General features: G+C 51.7%; 8 protein-coding genes across 8 annotated transcripts; 1 reads left to right on the top strand and 7 right to left on the bottom strand.

Annotated features, from left to right (window-relative positions):
* Positions 1–83: 83 nt before the first annotated feature.
* On the bottom strand, positions 84–1,928 carry APUU_10124A (uncharacterized protein; the record flags this gene model as incomplete). The annotated part of the gene is made up of 4 exons (XM_041696101.1): positions 84–679; positions 733–1,353; positions 1,411–1,597; positions 1,653–1,928. 4 exons carry the CDS (start codon positions 1,926–1,928, stop codon positions 84–86), a joined length of 1,680 nt encoding a protein of 559 aa, XP_041549490.1.
* Positions 1,929–3,031: 1,103 nt separating this feature from the next.
* Positions 3,032–5,221, bottom strand: APUU_10125A (sugar porter family MFS transporter; the record flags this gene model as incomplete). The annotated part of the gene is made up of 5 exons (XM_041696212.1): positions 3,032–3,294; positions 3,358–4,251; positions 4,299–4,662; positions 4,730–4,806; positions 4,855–5,221. The coding sequence occupies 5 exons, from the start codon at positions 5,219–5,221 to the stop codon at positions 3,032–3,034; spliced, it is 1,965 nt and encodes a 654-aa protein (XP_041549491.1).
* Positions 5,222–7,422: 2,201 nt separating this feature from the next.
* APUU_10126A (uncharacterized protein) lies at positions 7,423–8,904 on the bottom strand (the record flags this gene model as incomplete). Its single annotated transcript, XM_041696323.1, has 2 exons — positions 7,423–7,925; positions 8,034–8,904. The coding sequence occupies 2 exons, from the start codon at positions 8,902–8,904 to the stop codon at positions 7,423–7,425; spliced, it is 1,374 nt and encodes a 457-aa protein (XP_041549492.1).
* Positions 8,905–10,502: 1,598 nt separating this feature from the next.
* Positions 10,503–12,366, bottom strand: APUU_10127A (uncharacterized protein; the record flags this gene model as incomplete). The annotated part of the gene is made up of 4 exons (XM_041696434.1): positions 10,503–11,114; positions 11,170–11,544; positions 11,632–12,280; positions 12,359–12,366. 4 exons carry the CDS (start codon positions 12,364–12,366, stop codon positions 10,503–10,505), a joined length of 1,644 nt encoding a protein of 547 aa, XP_041549493.1.
* A 553-nt stretch (positions 12,367–12,919) lies between these two features.
* On the bottom strand, positions 12,920–14,449 carry APUU_10128A (MFS transporter; the record flags this gene model as incomplete). The annotated part of the gene is made up of 2 exons (XM_041696545.1): positions 12,920–14,117; positions 14,166–14,449. 2 exons carry the CDS (start codon positions 14,447–14,449, stop codon positions 12,920–12,922), a joined length of 1,482 nt encoding a protein of 493 aa, XP_041549494.1.
* A 432-nt stretch (positions 14,450–14,881) lies between these two features.
* Positions 14,882–15,988, bottom strand: APUU_10129A (FAD-dependent oxidoreductase; the record flags this gene model as incomplete). The annotated part of the gene is made up of 3 exons (XM_041696656.1): positions 14,882–15,622; positions 15,688–15,805; positions 15,855–15,988. 3 exons carry the CDS (start codon positions 15,986–15,988, stop codon positions 14,882–14,884), a joined length of 993 nt encoding a protein of 330 aa, XP_041549495.1.
* Positions 15,989–16,511: 523 nt separating this feature from the next.
* APUU_10130A (dihydrodipicolinate synthase family protein) lies at positions 16,512–17,420 on the bottom strand (the record flags this gene model as incomplete). The annotated part of the gene is made up of 1 exon (XM_041696768.1): positions 16,512–17,420. The coding sequence occupies one exon, from the start codon at positions 17,418–17,420 to the stop codon at positions 16,512–16,514; it is 909 nt and encodes a 302-aa protein (XP_041549496.1).
* Positions 17,421–18,196: 776 nt separating this feature from the next.
* On the top strand, positions 18,197–19,655 carry APUU_10131S (uncharacterized protein; the record flags this gene model as incomplete). The annotated part of the gene is made up of 5 exons (XM_041696879.1): positions 18,197–18,334; positions 18,384–18,645; positions 18,694–18,885; positions 18,943–19,334; positions 19,395–19,655. 5 exons carry the CDS (start codon positions 18,197–18,199, stop codon positions 19,653–19,655), a joined length of 1,245 nt encoding a protein of 414 aa, XP_041549497.1.
* Between the last annotated feature and the right edge of the window lie 201 nt (positions 19,656–19,856).

The raw sequence follows: 19,856 nt of genomic DNA on the forward strand, positions 1-19,856 counted from the left end.
TAACATACAGCGGATGACATAGTACAAGGAATTCAAACGGTTATCAAGCATCTCCCCATTTGCTCCATAACTATATCTTCGCCCTATCTCCACAGCGCCTTTGCGACAGAGTTGATATAATCAATTCCATCCTTCCTCCAAGTGTCCGGCTCGATATGGCTCGTTGTATTCGCATCGAAGACCAAATCAACCGGCTTTTTCACACTATAACCTTCCCAGTATACCCTCTCGCTCTCGTCAATCCCCGAGTTCGGATCCAAATCGTGAATAAACGATGCCCACATACTAGCCATCAAAACACTCAAGTTCTCGTACGACTTGGGGGTTCCATCAAAAGGCTTTCCATAGTGATACCCCAGGCCGGCGATATTATTAAACACGAACGCAACCTCAGTGAAATGCCCAACTCCACCAATGTAAGGCATTTCCGCACTGCGCGTGTTAAACCGATAGCAGTATGCGGGAGTACCAGATTCAGCCCACGCTTCGCACTGCCGTCGGCGGTTCGCATGCATGGAGTAGTCTCCTGAGTAAGCGCAAGTGCGGCGCCATTGGTATCCCATTGATGGAACTCGTTGCGATCCCAGGAATTCAGGAATACCCTGCGATGGGTCATCCGGGTAGAGCCTTAGGATTTCCTTCGCGATCGCAGGCGGGTACTTGAAACCGGATTGGCCACCTACGAGATAGTCAGATAACTGGCCAAAAGACTTATTCGGGGGGTCAACTTACTCGTGAGGTATGAGTAGAACTGCTCGGTGGTGTTGATCCCTCTAGGTCCAAACGAGGCGCCTTCGTCTGTGTTGGTTCCAGCGAGGATGGGAACCTTGACAAACTCCTGCTTGTCAAGCTGGTCGCTTCCCCGGTCCTGGAGCAGGTCTCCATCTATTGAAGGCCAGAAGGAATACGCTGGGTTGCCACCAGTCCCGTTGAACACAGCATTCAGGTCCTCGAATGGTACCTCCCGGAGACATTGCAATGTATCCTGCTCCCCGGTACATCCAACCTTACGCACAATATCATCATACATCCCTTGATTAGCTGTGTTATTTCCAGGGTTTGCTGTGACTGAGCCACCAGACTGCATGATGGCGCCGCGGAACAGTCCGTCATCGCGACCCCCGTATGCAATAAGATGCGAACCAACGGACATCCCACCGGCAGACTCGCCAAATATGGTCACTTTGTCTGGATCACCTCCGAACGCAGCAATATTCTCCCTTATCCAGTGTAGGGCCAGCCGTTGGTCTCGGAGACCCAGGTTTGTAATTCCACTGTCTGTTACTTCCTTCGAGGCAAGGAACCCCCAGGTTGAGAGGCGGTAGTTTATTGTCACGCCGATGAACGGTTTGCCTAGTTGGCCAGCTTGTCAGTCTACGAATTTCCTATGAGTGCGAAATCCAGGCTTACCAATTCTATGCGAGTTTGCGACGATCGCAGACATGTTGTATCGCTCGTCCGCGCCAGAGCCCATATAGAACCCACCACCGTGGATCCAGACTCCCACAGGTAGCGCAGATTCCTCATCAACGGAAGAGTCGCGGATAATGTTCAACGTCAGACATGCTTCCGACTGCGGATACCAAATGGAATCACTCTGCGCGGGTTAGTTTGCGGTCTCCTTCCCTAGAAAGAACAAGATGCATGCATACTCCATATCCAACACAAATATCCGAATACGCCTTCGCATCCCGCTCCTCATCCCAAGTCTCATTCAGGGGCGTCGGTAATGCAAACCGCAGATTCCCGACCGGCTGCTGCGCGAAGGGAATTCCGAGGAAGAAGTCTTGGTTGTAGTTGTTGTTTCTCACGCCAACGTATGTGCCGTTCAGGACATCCGCTGTAGGAGGCAATACAGCTCTCGGGCTCGGGACAGCAGCACCCAGCACTGCCAGGACAGATAGTCCGAGGAACGAGTTCAGCAACATCTCGACGCAGTCGAAAGGGAAAAAGCGCTACCCCGCGCAGAACTCCCCAGCCGGGGTACCATATTTATAAAAAAAGGGGGTATAGTCGGGAAGTGGACTGCGGTGTCTATCCCAGTGTCCACAGACCAAAAGCGGAGCGGAGCAGTGTCATACCCATGACGTGCAAGGTCTCTTAATGTAACTGTCCGTCCTGACTCCTCTCTGACTCGCATGTCAAATCCATGTCCACCTGCAGAATGCAGAGTAAACTCCGGCGTCAAGATGTGGGGAAACCCCTGTCGGTGCATGATTATCTTCATTGCATCCCCGAACAAGGGAATGATTGACCGGCGTGGGCGTGGGGCCTCCGATATTACCTGTCTTGCTGGCCGTTTAACTGCCGATGTTTTGCCGTGTCAGCTTTACCGGTAGCTTGTCCTTCTTGGCCGTTGGTTTGGTAAGTTGGAAGCGCCGGTATGCTTGTGCTGTGGTTATACTACCTCGGTAGTGAAGAGGAGAGGTAAAGGGAAAGAATTCTGGATAGTTCTTCATAAAATATTGATATTGAAGCCCTTCGCTAACAGATGCTTGCTTGGTCACGGATGGTTGGTTTGTTGGTTGACAAAGAGTTCTAGAAAACAGGTAGAATATCCTGACCCCCTCGCTCTTTCCCCAACAGTGGGCATATCAGACCACATTCATGATTTCTTCAGCCTGGTGAAATTCAGGGGATGGGTGTCGATTTACCAGTGCAATTGGTAACCGTCATTTTCTCACCGAGTAATTTGAACGAGGCCATTAGTTGTTCAATTATACGTAGTCACTCCATAGCTTATTTTGCCTAAACATCCCCAGGTCGCCCCACATTTTCCCCCCGGCCGTTATGCCATCCATCTTTGCATTATTTATGCGCACGAAACGCAGTCTGCTGGCTAAAACTTGTATTCATTGACATAGTAAAGATGTTTTAAACAATCGTATCCAGTATATAGCATTCTCAATAATACATAGAAAGCAAGTATTAACAACCACGGCAATACATATTCAAGTTCCTCTGCCCTCACCCAAATCACGTAAACCTCTTACATTACAACAGCGTCTGAACTGCCTAGAACGACAGCATCCTACTCCGCCGGCCATGATCCATTCGCCCTCTTCTCGGTCGTCTGTTGCGCATGTTCAACAGATCCCGCCGGTGACCCCGCCGGCTCCGTTGACTCCCTTCTCTCGGGGTTCACTTCGTCCAGCTCGTACAGCTTCGGTAGCGGCTCGAGCTTCTGACGCAGGATCCAGGTCCGGAAGTGCCAGATCGCGTTCCTTATCTGGTAAGTCGCATGGTGGCGCGTAGAGACCGAGAAGACGCGATCAAGTTCCTCGAGTGTGAGTTCTATTATTGTTAATATTAGCATTTATGGCTCCACCGAGAGAATATGCAAGAGGGCTGGGCTACCTTTTGTTTCCGGCACGAATAACAGTACTAAGAACCAACCAATCACACACCACGCTGCATACCAACCAAAGGCCCCCTGCGGCTTGAATGCCCGCAACAGCATCGGCCAGGTAAACGAGAGAATGAAATTGAAGCACCACGTAGTCGCGGTAGCCCATGACATGCCGACCTCTCGTACATGTAGTGGGAATGCCTCGGCAGAGTATGTGAACGGCACCGGGCCCTCTCCGGGCGAGTAGAAGACTTCAAAGAGGTACATGCCTGTGGTGACCATTGCGACCCGCGCTTTACTTGTCGGGTTGTCTGGTTCAATCCAAAAGGAGAATCCAGCCCATAAGAGACATATAGCAAGCCAGGGGAACGTGAATAGGAGGAGATTGCGTCGTCCCCACGTGTCAATAGTCAGGAAGGCTGGGATTGCGAATACCCAGTTCAGAATACCGGTTCCCATCGACGCGAGAAGTGCCTCCTGGATACTATATCCGGATTCCGCAAAGATCGTGGTTGAGTAGTAGGCGATCACATTCACTCCACAGAATTGTTGAAGAAACATGACGATCCAGCTAGCGAGAGTTGCACGACGGTTGCGGGGGACAGTGAAGAGTTCTGCGAACATTGTAAAAAAGTTCTTGCCCTTGTTGACCTTCCGCTCAAGCTCAACCCCAACATAGGCATAGTAGAGATCCCGTGCGGCCTGCAGGTCTGTGTTGCGCAAACGCCGGAAGGACTTGAACGCGCCGGGTATTTTGTCGTGTTCGATGAGCCAGCGAGGAGACTCCGGGCAGAAGTAAACTTGGGCGCATACAATGATAGGGAGGACAACCGTACTGCCAAGCATGAGGCGCCAGCTTAGGTCTTCTTCCACGCCCATGAATGCAACACCCATGATATTACCTACACAGGTTAGCATCCCATCTTTAGCTATATGCTACAATACATACCTAACATAATACCGAATGCCGTCCACATCTGCCACTGCATGACCAGGGCGCCACGAATGGGAGCCGGCGCGCATTCAGCGGCGTAGACAGGAACAGTCGAGGACTTGGAGCCGATGCCGAGACCGAGAACAAAGCGGGCGAGGAAGAGATTGACCCAAGAGTTGGCCACACCTTCCCAGATTGAAGCCACGGCAGCAATAACACATGATATGAAAATGGTGCCGCGTCGGGCAAAAAGTCTGTTTAGGGGTTCGGTGAGCCAGCAACCCAGGATCGCGCAGGCCAGATACGGAGCACCGACGACGAGGCCGGTGATATTATCTTGCATCTGGGGAGAGAAGCGATCGGATTCTATACCAAGGAGCTATGGCCGTTAGTGACCTGTTAGGGCTAGGAGCGGATAAATGAGCCAACAGAACAAATGCACGAACCTTGGGGTAAATAACAACAGCCCCGTTGTTGGCAGTCTCATCCATTCCCTGCACAGCAGCGGCCATAGAACACATGGCTGAAGCTCAATTAGTATCCTACCCAACAAGGGATTAGGTCGACTTACTCGCCATGAAATAAAGCATCCAGGGCTGTGACCATTTGTGGGTTGTTTCGCGTCGCAAGGCGTCGCGGTCATCCTCGCTCAAATCGGGCATTGTTTCCACCCGCGATGGATCTTGAGAGATGAGGGCGCCTCTGCGAAAGAGGTCATTGTGCTCCTCTAAATCATATTTCTTGCAGAACTCATCGACCTTTTTGAACAGCTCATCGCGTGAGACACCCCGGAGCGGGTTCTCAAAGATCGCATTCAGGTTGTTGCGATCTCGGGCTTCAATATCGAAGAGACGATGGTCATTTGGCTCCTCGCTGTGAGCAACGCTAGGCTGTCTAGCCTCTTTGCTGCTATCAGAAGACTGCGTAATGCCATCCATCTTGGTATGAGCACACGATGAAGGAGTTCTCGGGGTGGAGAGGCACAACGGTCAGGGGCGTCAGACCATGGGCGAGGCGGCTTTTATCTGTTTCCCCACCCCCAGCATCTGCAGTCCGGCATTCTGTTGCTTATGGACGCGACTCCATGGTACTGCACGCGAATGACAGCAGGGCGTTACAACATGGCTCGTTGCGGAGTGATCATCACTGCCTGTGTTGGAAACGAGCAATGACGCCCAGCAGAGGAACGGCGGCGAGCCAGGGAAGATGATGAAGTTTGAAATCCCCAGATTCACCCTATCAACGCCAAACAGTTCCCACATGGGCCAGTCATCTGAATGTCTACCCCAGACCATCTCCACATGGATAGCAGCTAAGGATCCCAAGAACAGCTAAGAGTGGTCAAGAATCCTTGGAAAGGCTTAACTCCTCATTCGGCCCCCGCGGGGTGGCGTCACACCATCATGCCGTAAGAAACAGAAGATTGGATGCAACAGCAAGATCCATATTTCAACTGCGCCCGCCCAGGTGGTCTCAATCAGCCTCGTTGGGGTAAGACGGTGCGCTGCCGTCCTCCCTGCCCGGAACCCTGCGGCATCCCCGTTCCATCCAACTATAGCCCCTCGTAGCGACAGTGAAATGGGCTCGTTTCAACGCAAAGACCCCAGATGCCCGAGCAGTCCGTATGCGAACCGACTCGCACTAGCAAGCAGATCTTTTCTTGCCTGCGGGTGAGAAACGACGGTCGACGTCAGCGGCTGTGTTTCCCTGGTTATAAGTGCGCCTCTTACAGCCTTATTCCAAGTCATCGGGCGTCCAATATGTCCACACTCGACGACGTATCCAGTCTGTTTCATAATGGCGGAAGTTGATGGATGGGACGGCGAGGCTGGGAGAGGCGTCCATCGTCCATGTTTTGAACCGGGAGGGGTAGGTGGCATTCAGGACGAGAGACTTGGCCGATCCAGGGTCGATCCGTCAGCATTCGCTACATGACTCGTCGGAGAATGTGCGAGTTGCGGTCATCATCCTGTTGTACAAGTTGTGGCTTTCAACTCTCCGAACTTTATGCGACCGATGAGGATGGCAGCATCGTTGCAGTCGTCACGACTTCAGGCAGATAATAACTTGTTGTGATAACACGGGGCTGCCTAAAGCTCTCTGGTCTATCTGCAAGCCTCGGCGGCTCTCGGCGACCGTGGCTGCGACTAGTCCCAGTTGGGATGGCCAAGACATATAGCGTGTTTTGATAAATGACCGTTAGCATCTTAATCGAGGCACCTATGGCCATGGAATAGCAAAAGAAAAGGTCCAGAACCACGAGGCCCAAAATAAGCTCAAGTCTATGAACACGATACTAATAAGTTAGAGAATGGCGGTTGGTGCAAAGACGCGGAACCTGGTGCTGTTATGGAAGCAGCGAAGGTGTAACGGGCACTACAACAACAACAGTGATGAGACGATGACAGCCTAGTTGCAGATACCGATTGATAACAATCTTCTCAAGAAAGATAACAACGTGGGATAGAGTTCATGCTGCCTCTTCATTATAACTTACCCAACTTCGCACTTACAATAACTAGGGGTTAGGCCATCGTATATATATATATCCGCACATTATTCCGAAAACGACCCCAGCAACTTGGAAATTTGGCATATACACAGGACGGATGCATAAAATAAGAATTATCATAACTGGTATTCTAAATTGCCTCTGCCAAGATGGAAAGCTCGGAATCAACTGGTATTTTACGGGTCAGCGATATGGCAAGCGGATAAGCCGGTCTACATCATCAAACCAGGCTGGTATTTAATTTACTATTGATATCTTAACACATTATCTGTAAATGGAGTGCTTACCCTGTCAAAGCGCCCTTCAAGTCCATTTTCACCTAATAAAATGGCTGAAAGGCATAGAGCATACTGGTTGAAAGCTATTATGGAAAAAGTAAGGGATTAATGATCCATTAAACAGACTATTATACAGATCCAAAGGAATCCTCGCACTGATATCAATCGTAACACATCGCTCATATCATAACAATACATCGCAAGCATAGGCCATCCCAATTAATAACCACGGAAGTTCCCAGAGCGCACCTGCTGTTCACCCTCTCGGATCAAACCAAGAACTGTTAGATAAAAGTTTCTTTTCGAATGGACTGGGTTTGGGTCGTTGGTTTGGGCGCGTATAACCTTATTAGACGCCTTTGGTGTACTCGCCCGCCTTGCTGCTGTAATCTCCAGCCTTGCCGCCGTATTCGCCGGCCTGGCTACTGTAGTCACCAGCCTTGCTGGCGGTTTCGCTGGCGCCATGGCCACCGTGGCCATGCTTGAAGGCACCAGTGGCGCTGTCAACGCGGGGGTCAAGCTTGTTCAGGAGGCTAGAGCTGTGAGCCTTCTCGGCGTGAGATGCAGCGCCCTGGGCACCTTGGGTACCCTGGGTGCCGTGGGAGCCGGCGCCAGTGCCAGAGCCGTATTTATCTCCGGAGCCATACTGGCCTCCAGATCCATACTGACCAGACTCGGTACCAGTGCCAGTGCCAGTGCCAGATCCGTATTGTCCTCCAGAGCCGTACTGACCAGACTCAGCACCGTGGCGAGCTCCAGATCCGTAGCCGCTCTCGGCACCATGTCCAGCATGAGTACCAGTGCCAGATCCATAGCCAGCACCGCCGGCGGCCCCGGTGGTTCCAGTAGTACCTGTGCCTGATCCATATTGACCGGCAGATCCATATCCAGAACCGCTGGTGCCAGTGCCAGTGCCGGATCCATATCCAGCACCGCTGGTGCCGGTAGTACCGGTAGTACCTGTGCCTGATCCATATTGACCGGCAGATCCATATCCAGAACCGCTGGTGCCAGTGCCAGTGCCGGATCCATAGCCAGCACCGCTGGTGCCGGTAGTACCAGTAGTACCTGTGCGTGATCCATATTGACCGGCAGATCCATATCCAGAACCACTGGTGGCAGTTCCAGTGCCGGATCCATATTTATCTCCTGAACCATAGCCAGCACCGCTGGTACCAGTAGTACCAGTGCCAGAGCCGTACTGACCTCCAGAGCCGTATCCAGCGCCGCTGCTGGCACCCGTGGTGCCAGAGCCATATCCAGCACCGCCGCCCGTGGTGCCGGCTCCACCGTACTTGCCGCGGTTGTCGAGATCACTGTCTACACGAGGGTCGAGCTTGTTTCCAACGTTGGAGCTGTGGGGCCCAGCGTTGGTGCTGCCCGAGCCGGCCCCGTAGCCGGTGTTGGATGAGCCGTATTCGCCGGTGTTGTAGCCGCCAGTGTTGGAACCATAGCCAGAGGTGACACCGCCGGCCCCGGTGCCAGAGCCAGTGCCCTTGCTGTCACCAAAGTGAGCGTCCTCAAAGGTCCTGGTGGAAGTGTCGCCGCCTGCGCCGCCGAGGCCTTGGGATCCAGATCCGTATCCGCTGCCGCCGGTGGTGGATGATCCGTACTCATTGCCGTAGCCGGAGGTGCCAGTGCCACCGCCAGATCCGGAGCCGTACTGAGAGGTATCGCCGTAGCCCGAGCCGCCGGTTCCAGAGCCGTACTGGTTACCGGAGCGAGTAGTGCTAGAACCTCCTAACTGCGAGGAGTCGACGCGCGGGTCGATCTTGTTCGCAAGGTTGGAGGCGTGCGGGCCGGTGTTCGAAGATGCGTTGTATCCAGACATTGTTTCGTCTTTGAGGTATAGATTTGAATTGATGAGATCCAGACAGTTGCTGGTGTTGAGGGGAGTTATATAGGGCTGATTGGCCGCGATGGGATGACGTCACGCTGATTTCAAGGCTGTCACTGCTGTCTTCATCTGCCAACTGCACGACGCAATTCCCCACAACAGCTCGCGGTTTCTATTAATTCTCCCAAGTCCATAGGATCCCCATCCACGCAATGACATCAGGCCGGTCGGACGCTGCATATCATTACACAGGCCGTCGTCATGAACCTCTTGCGCCATTCAATGGCAGCCAATGCGGTCGCCGCCACAAGGCACCACAGTTAAGGAGCCGTGATTCCAACTAGCCCTTCACGACGATCGCCATCTACTCTGTAGGTAACGGCATGATCGCTCTTCGGCGAGATTCGTAGACAATTCTAGTGCTGCCGATCCCGTCGATTTTCCCTGCTTCTCATCCCACCTCCAACGTCAACAATCAGCTTCCCTGTTAAGCAGCTGTTTAGTGACGTCCCCCGGCTGAAACTGAAACAAAGCACGGCCGAAGAACAAAGACTGCCGTAAAAGCTCCGTTCCAATCCAGATTTCGCGCGCCGATTATGACGCACAGACACAACCGCTTTCCGCGATGTGCGATTCGGTGTAGAGACCAACCAAGCCATGAATTGCCCATTGCCCATTCAAGGCTACGTATGGCGCAACGACTCGCATCGTGGCACGAGATTCATTTTTATCTGAAACCTTAGATAATTCGGCTCCATTGTGGCGTGCGATCAGGGTGCTCGAAACATCTAATTGAACACCTGGGTTCGTGTACTCATTACTCATGTTTCTGTACCAGGGTTCAAACTTCAAGCGCCTGTGCAGGAGGGAACTGGATTCATAACTTCTGCCGGAAGATGCCGCACCCGAATTTAATGAACATCATAGTGTTAGGGCTTGGAATACTCCGTACTTGTAAATGCATTGCTCATGATCCCAGGGTTGCTGCGCACGGGCGCTGATGAGCTGGTCTCTTTGACTGCCCCCGTGCTAGCATTCTTCCTCCTGGGGTATTGGGAGTAGAACGTAAGCCTGTTGAAGAGGGCAGTTGGGAGTGTAATGGAATGCCTTGATAAGGTGTGATGACGTGAAGCTCCAGGTAGCTGTCAAAATACTAGGAGGTCTGGTCTTCCACAACAAAGCCGAGGAAAATAAGTCACTCGACAATCTTTTTTGTTTAATTCTTAATTCCAATGGTCATTGAAAGTGATAATCAGTGAGTAAACTATAGTATTGATTGCCTGATTGACCACAAGCTGCTGAAGCTACGACCACCCACTGAGCAGGCTGCGGTCGCGGCCATTAAGAAGTACTGAGAAAATACCTCGTAATGGTGCTTACCTGGTTTATTCTTGCTTTACACCCGCGATATAAATTTTGGCAACAGAAGAAACAATTCTTAGTGGCGTTAAGTTCCAAGCAAAAGGACGAAGAGTACCATAAACCATGAACGCCGGCCTCTCCCTAACAGTACGCCAGATCCGACAACGATGTAAACAAAATAAAACACCATACGAAATTAACTAGCTCTGTGGTGACTGACTCTGCACCAATTAATCATCGTAGATAACAACCTCGTCGCCGCGATAACTAAACCACCAGACAATTGTTCCACGCTCAGGCAGGATCAGGAGCTCTGGTGCACGACTCCGCGGACTGCAAGGCACAATGCTCTTCACGTATTTCGTACCGGCGCCAAAGGCAGTCGAAATAGCCACCGGGGTATGAATGTCCCGCTCCATTTCCAGATTCCAGTGGACCCGGCCGACTGATTCAATATGTCCGTCCTCATAGTAAAGCAGCATGCCTATGCACGGGTTATGACTCTTCTTTGAATCTCTCGAGACCCGCACACGACGAACACCATCGAGCTTGGCCTCGGTAATGAACCAGAAACCAGGCATGCCTGGACGACCAAATCTTGGCATAGTATAGCGGCGGAATGGCGGCTCCGGCTCTGGGTCTTTGGCGGCGCGGTTAGAATCACAAACAACACCAAAGGTCCATATGGGGAACGGGCCAAGGTCGGGGTCGAGTCCGTCGTGGACAATGCCCGAGATGTAACCGTCACCCTTGCGGCGGAGGCTGCGGTATTGATGAGTGTCCGCTAATATAGCAGGCTGCTCAGGTCCGAAAAGGACAGTCCTCCCGAGAGATGTGCGAAACTATGCAATAATCAGTATACAACCAGTCGGGAGGGCAGAGTTCGCGGCAACTCACTGTCAAAGAGGACGACATGCATTGGCCTCCTTGATGCTGATAGTTCCACGCATTCTCTATAGTCTCTCCAGAGTTGATGGGGAAGTAGGTCCAAAAGATTAATTTAGACCCCAGACCTCGTTCAGTGAAATCCACTACGCAGCGAGGAGGTTGATAGAGTTCTGTGCAGGCGTGGATTCCCTGGATGCCGGAGTTATCACAACAGACAAGAAGGCCCCTGACATCGGGAGTGAATTTGAGGTACTCCAACCGGCAAAACTTGCTAAAATCACGCATATTCCGCATAATCAGGTTTGGAGGGTCAGGAGCAGTCCAAACACAGCTTCCATACGACGGTCTATCTCCCCTAACTTTCATGGCCCGTACGAATATGCCCTGTTAACCAATTAGCCAATATCTACCGAACGGACATCGTCCATGTACATTATGGTGTATAAAGAGCCGACTTTGCTTGTCACTCACGTCAATCGTCTCATACCAGGGCGATCCATCGGGAGCAGGGGACGCGTTCCGGCCCAAGAATTGCACCCCTCGTACACCAACATGATCAACGGAGACGACTATTTTGTCAATCGGGTTCGGTAAGTCGATGCACTGTTGCTCATTCTTTCCCTGGTTCTCTGACGCTTTAGAATGTATCGCTGACAGGTAAGAGCGTCCCTGGTACTCTATGCGGCTGAGAAAGACGGACTTTGTCAAGCTCAGTTGCTCAGGATAGAGAGGAGCAGGCGTTAACTCATCGAGCAGCGGACGAACTTCAGCAAGAATGGTCAAGTACCAAACAGACCCAGTAAATCGGGCAATCATGAGCTGGATCTCCGGTGGCAGTTTTCCAAACAATGCTTGGTTGCATGTATCGTGCACAACGTCTCGTGTATGCGGGCTAAGGAGTGCCTGTCTCACAGCAAGCGTCTCCAACTCCGGGTCCCTAGGTGTATACAAATATTTCGTGGCGTCGGAAAGTCTTTTGAGCTTCTCTACACTGGGCCGTTTTGGCGGAGCGAATGTTTCGCTTAAAAGAGCATGGCATGCGAAGTGTATCAAAAAGCCACGCATGGTGGCCTCCCAAGAGCCGTGACCGAGGGCTATGAATTCTTTGAAGTCCTTTCCGCTGTTCAAGGAGGAAGCTGGATATTGTAAGACATGTAGAGAGAGAGAGCGAGGGTTGCAGAATGGGGAGGGAACATACAAATACATTGCTTGCAGAGAAAGCACTTTCTTCTGCTGTGTAGGTCGCCCCTACCACTGATATTTTCGCCCAGCGGAGAATGCTCTCGAACCATGGAGTATTGGCACCAGAGTATAGCCTCTGGTGATGTTGCCGATGTTATCAGAGCCAGGTAGAGGAATTTTCTTTGCTCGATAATACTTTGTGCTGCTGAGGTTGGTCTAGTGTCCTAGGATCGTTTTCGTCCGTCTTGAAATCCAACAAGGAGATGTTATATGACGTACCCAGTCGAGGTGGGTATTCCAAGCCTACCTGCTTTTGTGAGACCTCGTGGGAATCCGAGATTGATATTAGTGACAGTTGTTGATATCAGGTGTGGGAGGCCCGAATACCGCTGAAGAACTACTTGGTCAATAGTGTCTGTAGATGAAATTCTTTCGTTCCTGGGGGGTTTCCCAGTTCCTGACAGCCGAACCTGAGCGTAAAAGCTTAACGTTGACCAGACAAACTAAAGGGGGGAACAAAGTTTTTATACACTATGGCATGACCAGGGGCATGACCCCGGCCACCTTATCTAGTAATCTAATTCGGACTATCAGGGGTAAGTTTAGACAACTTCCTCAACCGCGGACCATACTTCATAAACAGAAACGGAATCGGCAAGAGAACAGCTGCAACAGCACCGATGATAGAAACTGCCGGTCCAACATCCAAAGCACTGATCATAGGCCTCGCCGCAAGGGGAAGGCCAGCAGCCATGATACTCCGGAGAAAGGTGATCGCCGCAGTCGCGCTCGCTGCATAAATACCATACATATCAATGACATAGTTGAGACACTGTTGGAAAATACAGTTGAACCCGACTCCGAGGAGTAAAGCTGCAAGACACGGCAGAATCCAGTGGTGTGGTGGCTTGGCTGTCCATGCGAACCAGAAGGCAGCGATGACGAAGAATACAGCGCCGAATGCCATGGGCAATAGTCGGGCTTCTGGGACTGCTCTGCCGTTGGCGTGGCGTGCGATTTCGTTATATCGATACTGGTTCCAGATGTTGAACCAGACGGAGGAGATGACACCGAGTAACAGGGCTAGAAAGGGGAGGGCAGCGACGACGGGGTGCCAGCCGCGAATTTCCTGGAAGACAATAGGGAATACTTCGAGGGTGAGGTACAGTACGCCGTAGACGAAGGAGGCATATATGGCAATGCAGGTGACGACCGGTTCGGTGAAGAGCATGAACAACGGACGGGAGAGCTGCTTGGTGACGATTGAGTGGATGTCGAGTTTCATGTGCTCGTGAGGGTGATAGTAGCGCTGGTCGCCTGTCTCTTTGCGAAGCTGTTGCGCCTTTTGCTTCAGCAGAAGCAGTGGATACACTTCAGGGAGGAAGAAGAAGGCCATGGCGAAGATAACAAAGACCCAGATGGCGAGGATGTAGGAGGTCCACCGCCAGTTGAGATTCTCATTCGTAATTACAGCTGCACCGATAAGAGGACCGAGAGAAGGGCCTCCGTTCACTGCTACTGCGTACATACTGACGGCCACCCCTCGTCTTTCGCGACTCCATATATCACCCAGCGCAGCGGTGACATTGCTGATCGGGGCGGACCCGAAGAAGCCGGTGAAGAACCGGGTGATGAACACCGAAGCTGCGTTGGTACTCCTGGAAGTGCCAATGGCGAAAAGCATCTGGATAAAGACTGCTGGTAGAATACTCACTCGGCGGCCCCAGATCTCCGATATGGGAGCCCAGATAATAGGGCCAAAGATAAACCCAACCCTAAACAAGTTAGTAAGGAGCAAAAAAGCAACGAAATACATAACATACAGATACATGGTAACTTCCAGCACCGAAACCTCGTGGCTGACACCCACATATTTCGCGATAGTGGCATCGGCTGGCGTCTGGATACTCGAGCCCAGACTGCTCGCGAGAGCCAGCATGCCCAGTTGGAAGGTCACCCACCACTTGTACCGGTCGGACCAGTTCTGGGGGTTCATCGGGTCGTCCTGATCCCACTTGACGAGATACTCAGGAATAAGCTCCTCTGGGGGCTTCTCGCCACTTGATGTCCCATTGGCCTTGAGGTGGACTGATTGGATGAAGCCCATAATGCCTGTCGTGCCAAAACCGATCCCCAGCCCAGCGCGCAGCACAGATAAACCCAGGGCCAGGAACGGGTCCGGCCAAGCTTTATGGGGATTCTGTGTGGTCGGAGTCGGCCGACATTTCTGCAGTGGCTCGGTTAACTCGGCGATACGCGTCGATCGCGCAATTTTGCTGGTTGATGCTATCTTTACAGGGAGGCGGCTAAATGTTTATTTGCGGCCGCACATCCCTCGCCCTGTGCATGCAGCCAGCCACCAGAAAGGGGCGGCTTGGTATGGATGTGTCGGGTTTCCCGCCTGAAAGAAGTCCCGGGAGTGTAAGATTACTCCGTACTATTCAATGTTGGGGGTCCATGCAAGGACTGACAATATATGAACGGATATTGGCTATAATTACCGGAGTATCAAATCTCAAATCTCAACTGACAATCACAATCACAATCGACTCCTGGGCATACCTGACTCCATTTCCACCAGCCTTCGCACCTCCAGCGCCGCCCCATAACTGTAGACATACCCCAGACTCCCAAACCCATACGCGTGCACGACATCCCCCTCAGCCTCAAGTCGATGCCCCCCCTTCCTCCCCGGCCGGAACGCCACGATATCCCTCGTCGACTTCCCATTCGGGTCAATCTCATCGAGTCTCCCCCCCGCCAGCTTCCTCACCCGTCTCGCAATATCCGGCTTCAACCTCTCATCCACCGCAGTATCCAAATTCCCCTCTTGGCTCACCCCGCCCACAATCGCACCCCCGGTAAACATCCGCGGAATCACATACGTATAATGCGACCCCTGGACCATAGCCATCTCATCAAACTCCGTCTCAACGAACATCGTCTGTCCCCGGACTGCCACAACATCCTTGTCATTCGCGAGGTACGACGCACCAAGCCCAGAGGCATGCACAACAACATCACACGGCGCAATCCGCCTCGCATCGGCAATAGATGTAATTTCCCTCCGGATGAAACGCACCCCGCGCGCCTCCAGCTTCTGCTGCATCCAGGGTAGAAACGCACCCGGGTTAACGGCGAGAGTGCGATACGTGAAGCCGACCTTGCATCCTGGATAAAGAGAGCTTTTCGGGAGGCGGCGGTATTCCGGCACGACACTTTTGTACCAGATTGTTGAGTCGTCGTTGCGGTCGTCGTAGTATTCGGTTGCTTTGCGGACCTGGACAGAGACATGATTAACCATTATTTTCACCAAGAGTGTGAAAGGTAAGATAAGTTGTTTACCTGCACCCCGCTGGTGGGATCTGTGTGCGCAAGAGCCCAGTAGTACCTGAACGACTCCGCTTGGAGGGACTGGCCCCTTGCGTCGGCGTCGGGGTGGAGGTAGATGGCCGCTCCAGCCCTGGTCCAGTGTCAGCCATAAATTCTATCTCCGGCTCGAGATGACATACCAAGGGCTCGCCCAGTTCTGGTTCTCGTCGCCGGGCATATCGCGGGCGATGATGGTCACTTTGTAGCCGGCATCAGTGAGAACAAGGGCGGAGAAAAGGCCGATAACGCCTGATCCGATGATTGTGATGTCCATTTTGATGGTTGAAGGGTGTTATTTGATTGAGAAGAGAAGGTGTAACAGAATACGCAACCGATTTTATATTTTCTCCCGTAGATGGGCCGATATACTAGCTGTTTGGGCTGAACTTTCTGGGTTATGGGGTATCGCGGAATATCTTTCTCTCTACCTTCAAAGCAATGTACTCCGTATACATTCAGCGCTAGGTGACAGTCATCAGTGCTTCGAATGAATGTTTAATCTCTGGATACGTGGGAAGTGGAGTGTGGAGGAGGTGGAGACAGTCCGGAACAACCTGCCTGGGATACTGCCCCTCCTATGGAAAGATGCAGCCAAGCGTCTATTATGTAAAGATAATGAATTCAGATAAACTCGTTATATGATTACATATCCAAGTGATTGGACCTTCAACTGTGCTATCCTGATTATCTACTAAGAAGCATAATCTTACAACATCCATGATCGTAGAAGACCAAGAGCGGAGCACGAAACTAGGTATCTTGAGAGTAATTGCATTGTTGTTACACTTTTGATCTACTTATGCAACAACATTAATTCCAGCACCCTTAAGCGCCACTGCCAGGTCGCTCTTCAACTGCCCCTCATGCATAACAAACGGCTTCCTCAGCCCCCCAGTCTTCCACCCACGCAGCTCCATCCCCGTTTTCACACCAGCACCGTAGTTCCCAGATTCCAAAATCTTGCAGATCGGGAATATCTTCTCCCAGATCTCACGGCCTTTCTCTAGATCCTTCTGAACAGCAACAGCATCCCACAGTTGCATGGACAGTTCCGGTACTATATTAGTAGCACCCCAGATACTACCCTTGGCGCCAGCAGCGAGGCCGTAGAATGTTAGAGTATCCCAGCCGTTGAAACTGGTTACTGCGCTCTTAATCTGCTTGCTGAACAACAGCTCAGTCAGGGCGGGGCCATTTCCAGATGTATCCTTCAGGTATTTCACCCCAACGTCACTCAGCGACGCAATCTCAGGCGGAGTCAATGAAACGCCCGAGGCGGATGGAATGTTATAATAGGCAAGCGGGAGCTTCGAGACATCATATATTTCCTTCAGCATGGCACGCAACTCTGTAAGGTTGACGGCGTCATAGAAAGGCGGTACAACCATGAGGGCAGCCGCTCCAGCAGCCGCTGCGTGTTTCGCCAGGTCAAGAGTCTTTGTTGTAGAGAGGTCTCCAATTCCAGCGATGACAGGGACGCGGCCGTTAGCGGATTTGATGGTTTGTTCTAGCGTGTCTTTTCGCTCTTGCGTGGTAAGAGCCGTGAACTCGCCGGTGCTTCCGCCGGGAACGAGACCGTGGACTCCTGCGTCGATGAGGCGGTTCACGTGCTGATCGAGAGCTTTATAGTCAACTGCTGACTGGTCGGCTGTGAAGGGCGTGATCAGGGCGACCATAATGCCCCGGAGTTCTTGAGGTTGAGTCATTGTGGAGATGAGCGGGAGAAGTGTCTTGAATGTAATAACTGAAAAGATTGGAAATAAAGTACGTGCCAGCTGGCTTTATATGTGGAATTCACCTTCTATATAGCGACGTCTTTCTCAGAATGCCTAGGTCGAACGCATGCATATACCGTAAATTAGGGCAGGAGGTCCCGGCGCTATGCCGTAATGGGAAGATACGTTAGGAAGTTATCCTAGAAGTATGACCGTGACTTTCGATGCGTAATTGCCGGGGAACCCCGAATAATCAGTCCCAGCTGCATGTTGGAGAAATTTGGGCAAGAAGTCGAGATTACCCCATACTTCTCTTATCTTCCAAGTGCATGTGGTTCCGGGAATGACAAGCCCTTCTAGCACGGTAATATGGCAATCACATCATAGGTCGGTGATCTTGGCCTATGAACGTTCTTGACGTACTCTTATCATTGGTGATACCGGAACTAATTGCTTCGACTTTTATAGATGCCTTCCCCCCTGTAGATAATCCGGGGTCTGGCCTCCACGCGTCACTCCCCCAGCCCCCACGTACCAATGAACCCTCACAGTTATATCTCTCGCTCCTGATAACTGGGGATAGCTCCACTTCCCCGGAATGCATTTCTTCGATAATAATAGGTATCTATCCTATCTGTCAGCGGGGCCCCGCTGGCCACAGGCGAACTGACTTGTGGTAGTCATGTATTATATATAGTCCAGCGTTTCACCGCGCGACGCGTTGGTAGGCTTCCCTTTCTTTTCTAACATCCTATACATTCACAGCGATGAACCAAGACATCAAGCGCAGCGAAGACCCTGAAGGTATCGATACTGGACCCCCATCCATTGGCAAGGTCGAGAATATCGTTACAAACGATGCTGTCTTTGGCAACATCACAGAGGGTGGGCCCAATTACCGCAATGTATATGCCTCTCCAACACCTGGACAACAGAAATGCGCTGACCGTTTAGCTTGGGCTACTTGGTACAATTGCCCTGATGATGAAAACACAGATAGGCCTCGGTGTCCTCTCCATGCCGCTCATCCTGGGGACCCTGGGTATTGTGCCAGGAAACATCCTGATAGTCACCATTGCTGCAATCACAACCTGGTCAAGTTATATGATTGGCGTCTTCAAGATCCGCCATCCCGAGGTTTATGGCATTGGTGATGTGGGAGGAATGTTCTTCGGCCGAGTAGGGTACGAGCTCTTTGGTGGTGCCTATGCCCTTCGTGAGTTCTACTTTAGTTGACAGAATTTTACACTGCTAACAATTTCAGAGTTCACTTTTTCCGCTGGATCCGCCATGTTGAGTATCTCTATTGCGCTCAATGCGCTGTCTAGCCACGCTGTTTGCACTGCGATCTTTGTGGCTGTTGCGGCGGTTGCTGGATTCGGGATTGGCAGTATCCGAACCCTGGATAGAATCGGTATCCTTGCTTGGATTGGCACGATTTGCATCATTACTGCAGGTGAGACTTACCGATGTGCCCTTTACTATTTGCCTTTGCTAACAGCCTATTTTCCAGTATTTGTCGTCACCGTTGGAGTTGGCCTCCAGGACCGCCCTTCAGCAGCACCCCAAGCCGGCGAATGGACATCGGATTATAAACTGGTCAATTCTCCAGGCTTCACCGACGCAATCTCAGCAGTGTCGAGTCTTGTCTTTACCTATACTGGAACGCCGATCTTTTTCAACATTGTTTCTGAGATGCGTGAACCACTGCTATACCCACGAGCCCTTGCAGTGTGCCAGACTGCCGTTACTATCGTATATATTATCGTCGGCACTGTTGTATATTATTACTGTGGATCCTATGTCGCGTCGCCTGCTCTGGGATCAGCAGGAGACATAGTGAAGAAAGTATCATACGGAATCGCCCTACCGGGGCTGATTGTCTCTTGCGTCCTTTTCGTCCACGTACGTATCCAACCCACCTTGGCACCTACATCCACTAATATCTGCGGTTTGCCTATGCAGCTCCCCGGTAAACACATCTTTGTCCGCATCCTCCGCGGCTCCGACCATCTCACGTCGAATAGTGTCATTCACTGGACCACCTGGCTTAGTTCAACATTCGGCGTGGCCCTGGTCGCGTACATCGTTGCGAGCGCGATCCCCGTTTTCTCGGGCCTCATTGCACTGATCGGGGCGTTGCTGGGATCGTTCTTGAATTTCCACCCATACGCCGGGATGTGGTTGTACGACAACTGGAAAACAGCAGAGCGGACACTGAAGTAGAAGCTGATGGTTGCCTGGTGCGGGTTCATGTTACTTGCTGGTACTTTCCTTATGGTTGGGGGAACATATGGTGCAGTTGTGGCCATTATCGAGACTTACCAGGAGTCGGGGGGCTCAGCAGCGTGGTCGTGCGCCGACAACTCGAATTCGAGTTAAAGTACATAAATTCAAGTACAAGTGGAGTATCGAAGTAGGTATCTA

The sequence above is a fragment of the Aspergillus puulaauensis genome, chromosome 1, assembly GCF_016861865.1.
Source record: "Aspergillus puulaauensis MK2 DNA, chromosome 1, nearly complete sequence".
NCBI lineage: Eukaryota > Fungi > Ascomycota > Eurotiomycetes > Eurotiales > Aspergillaceae > Aspergillus > Aspergillus puulaauensis.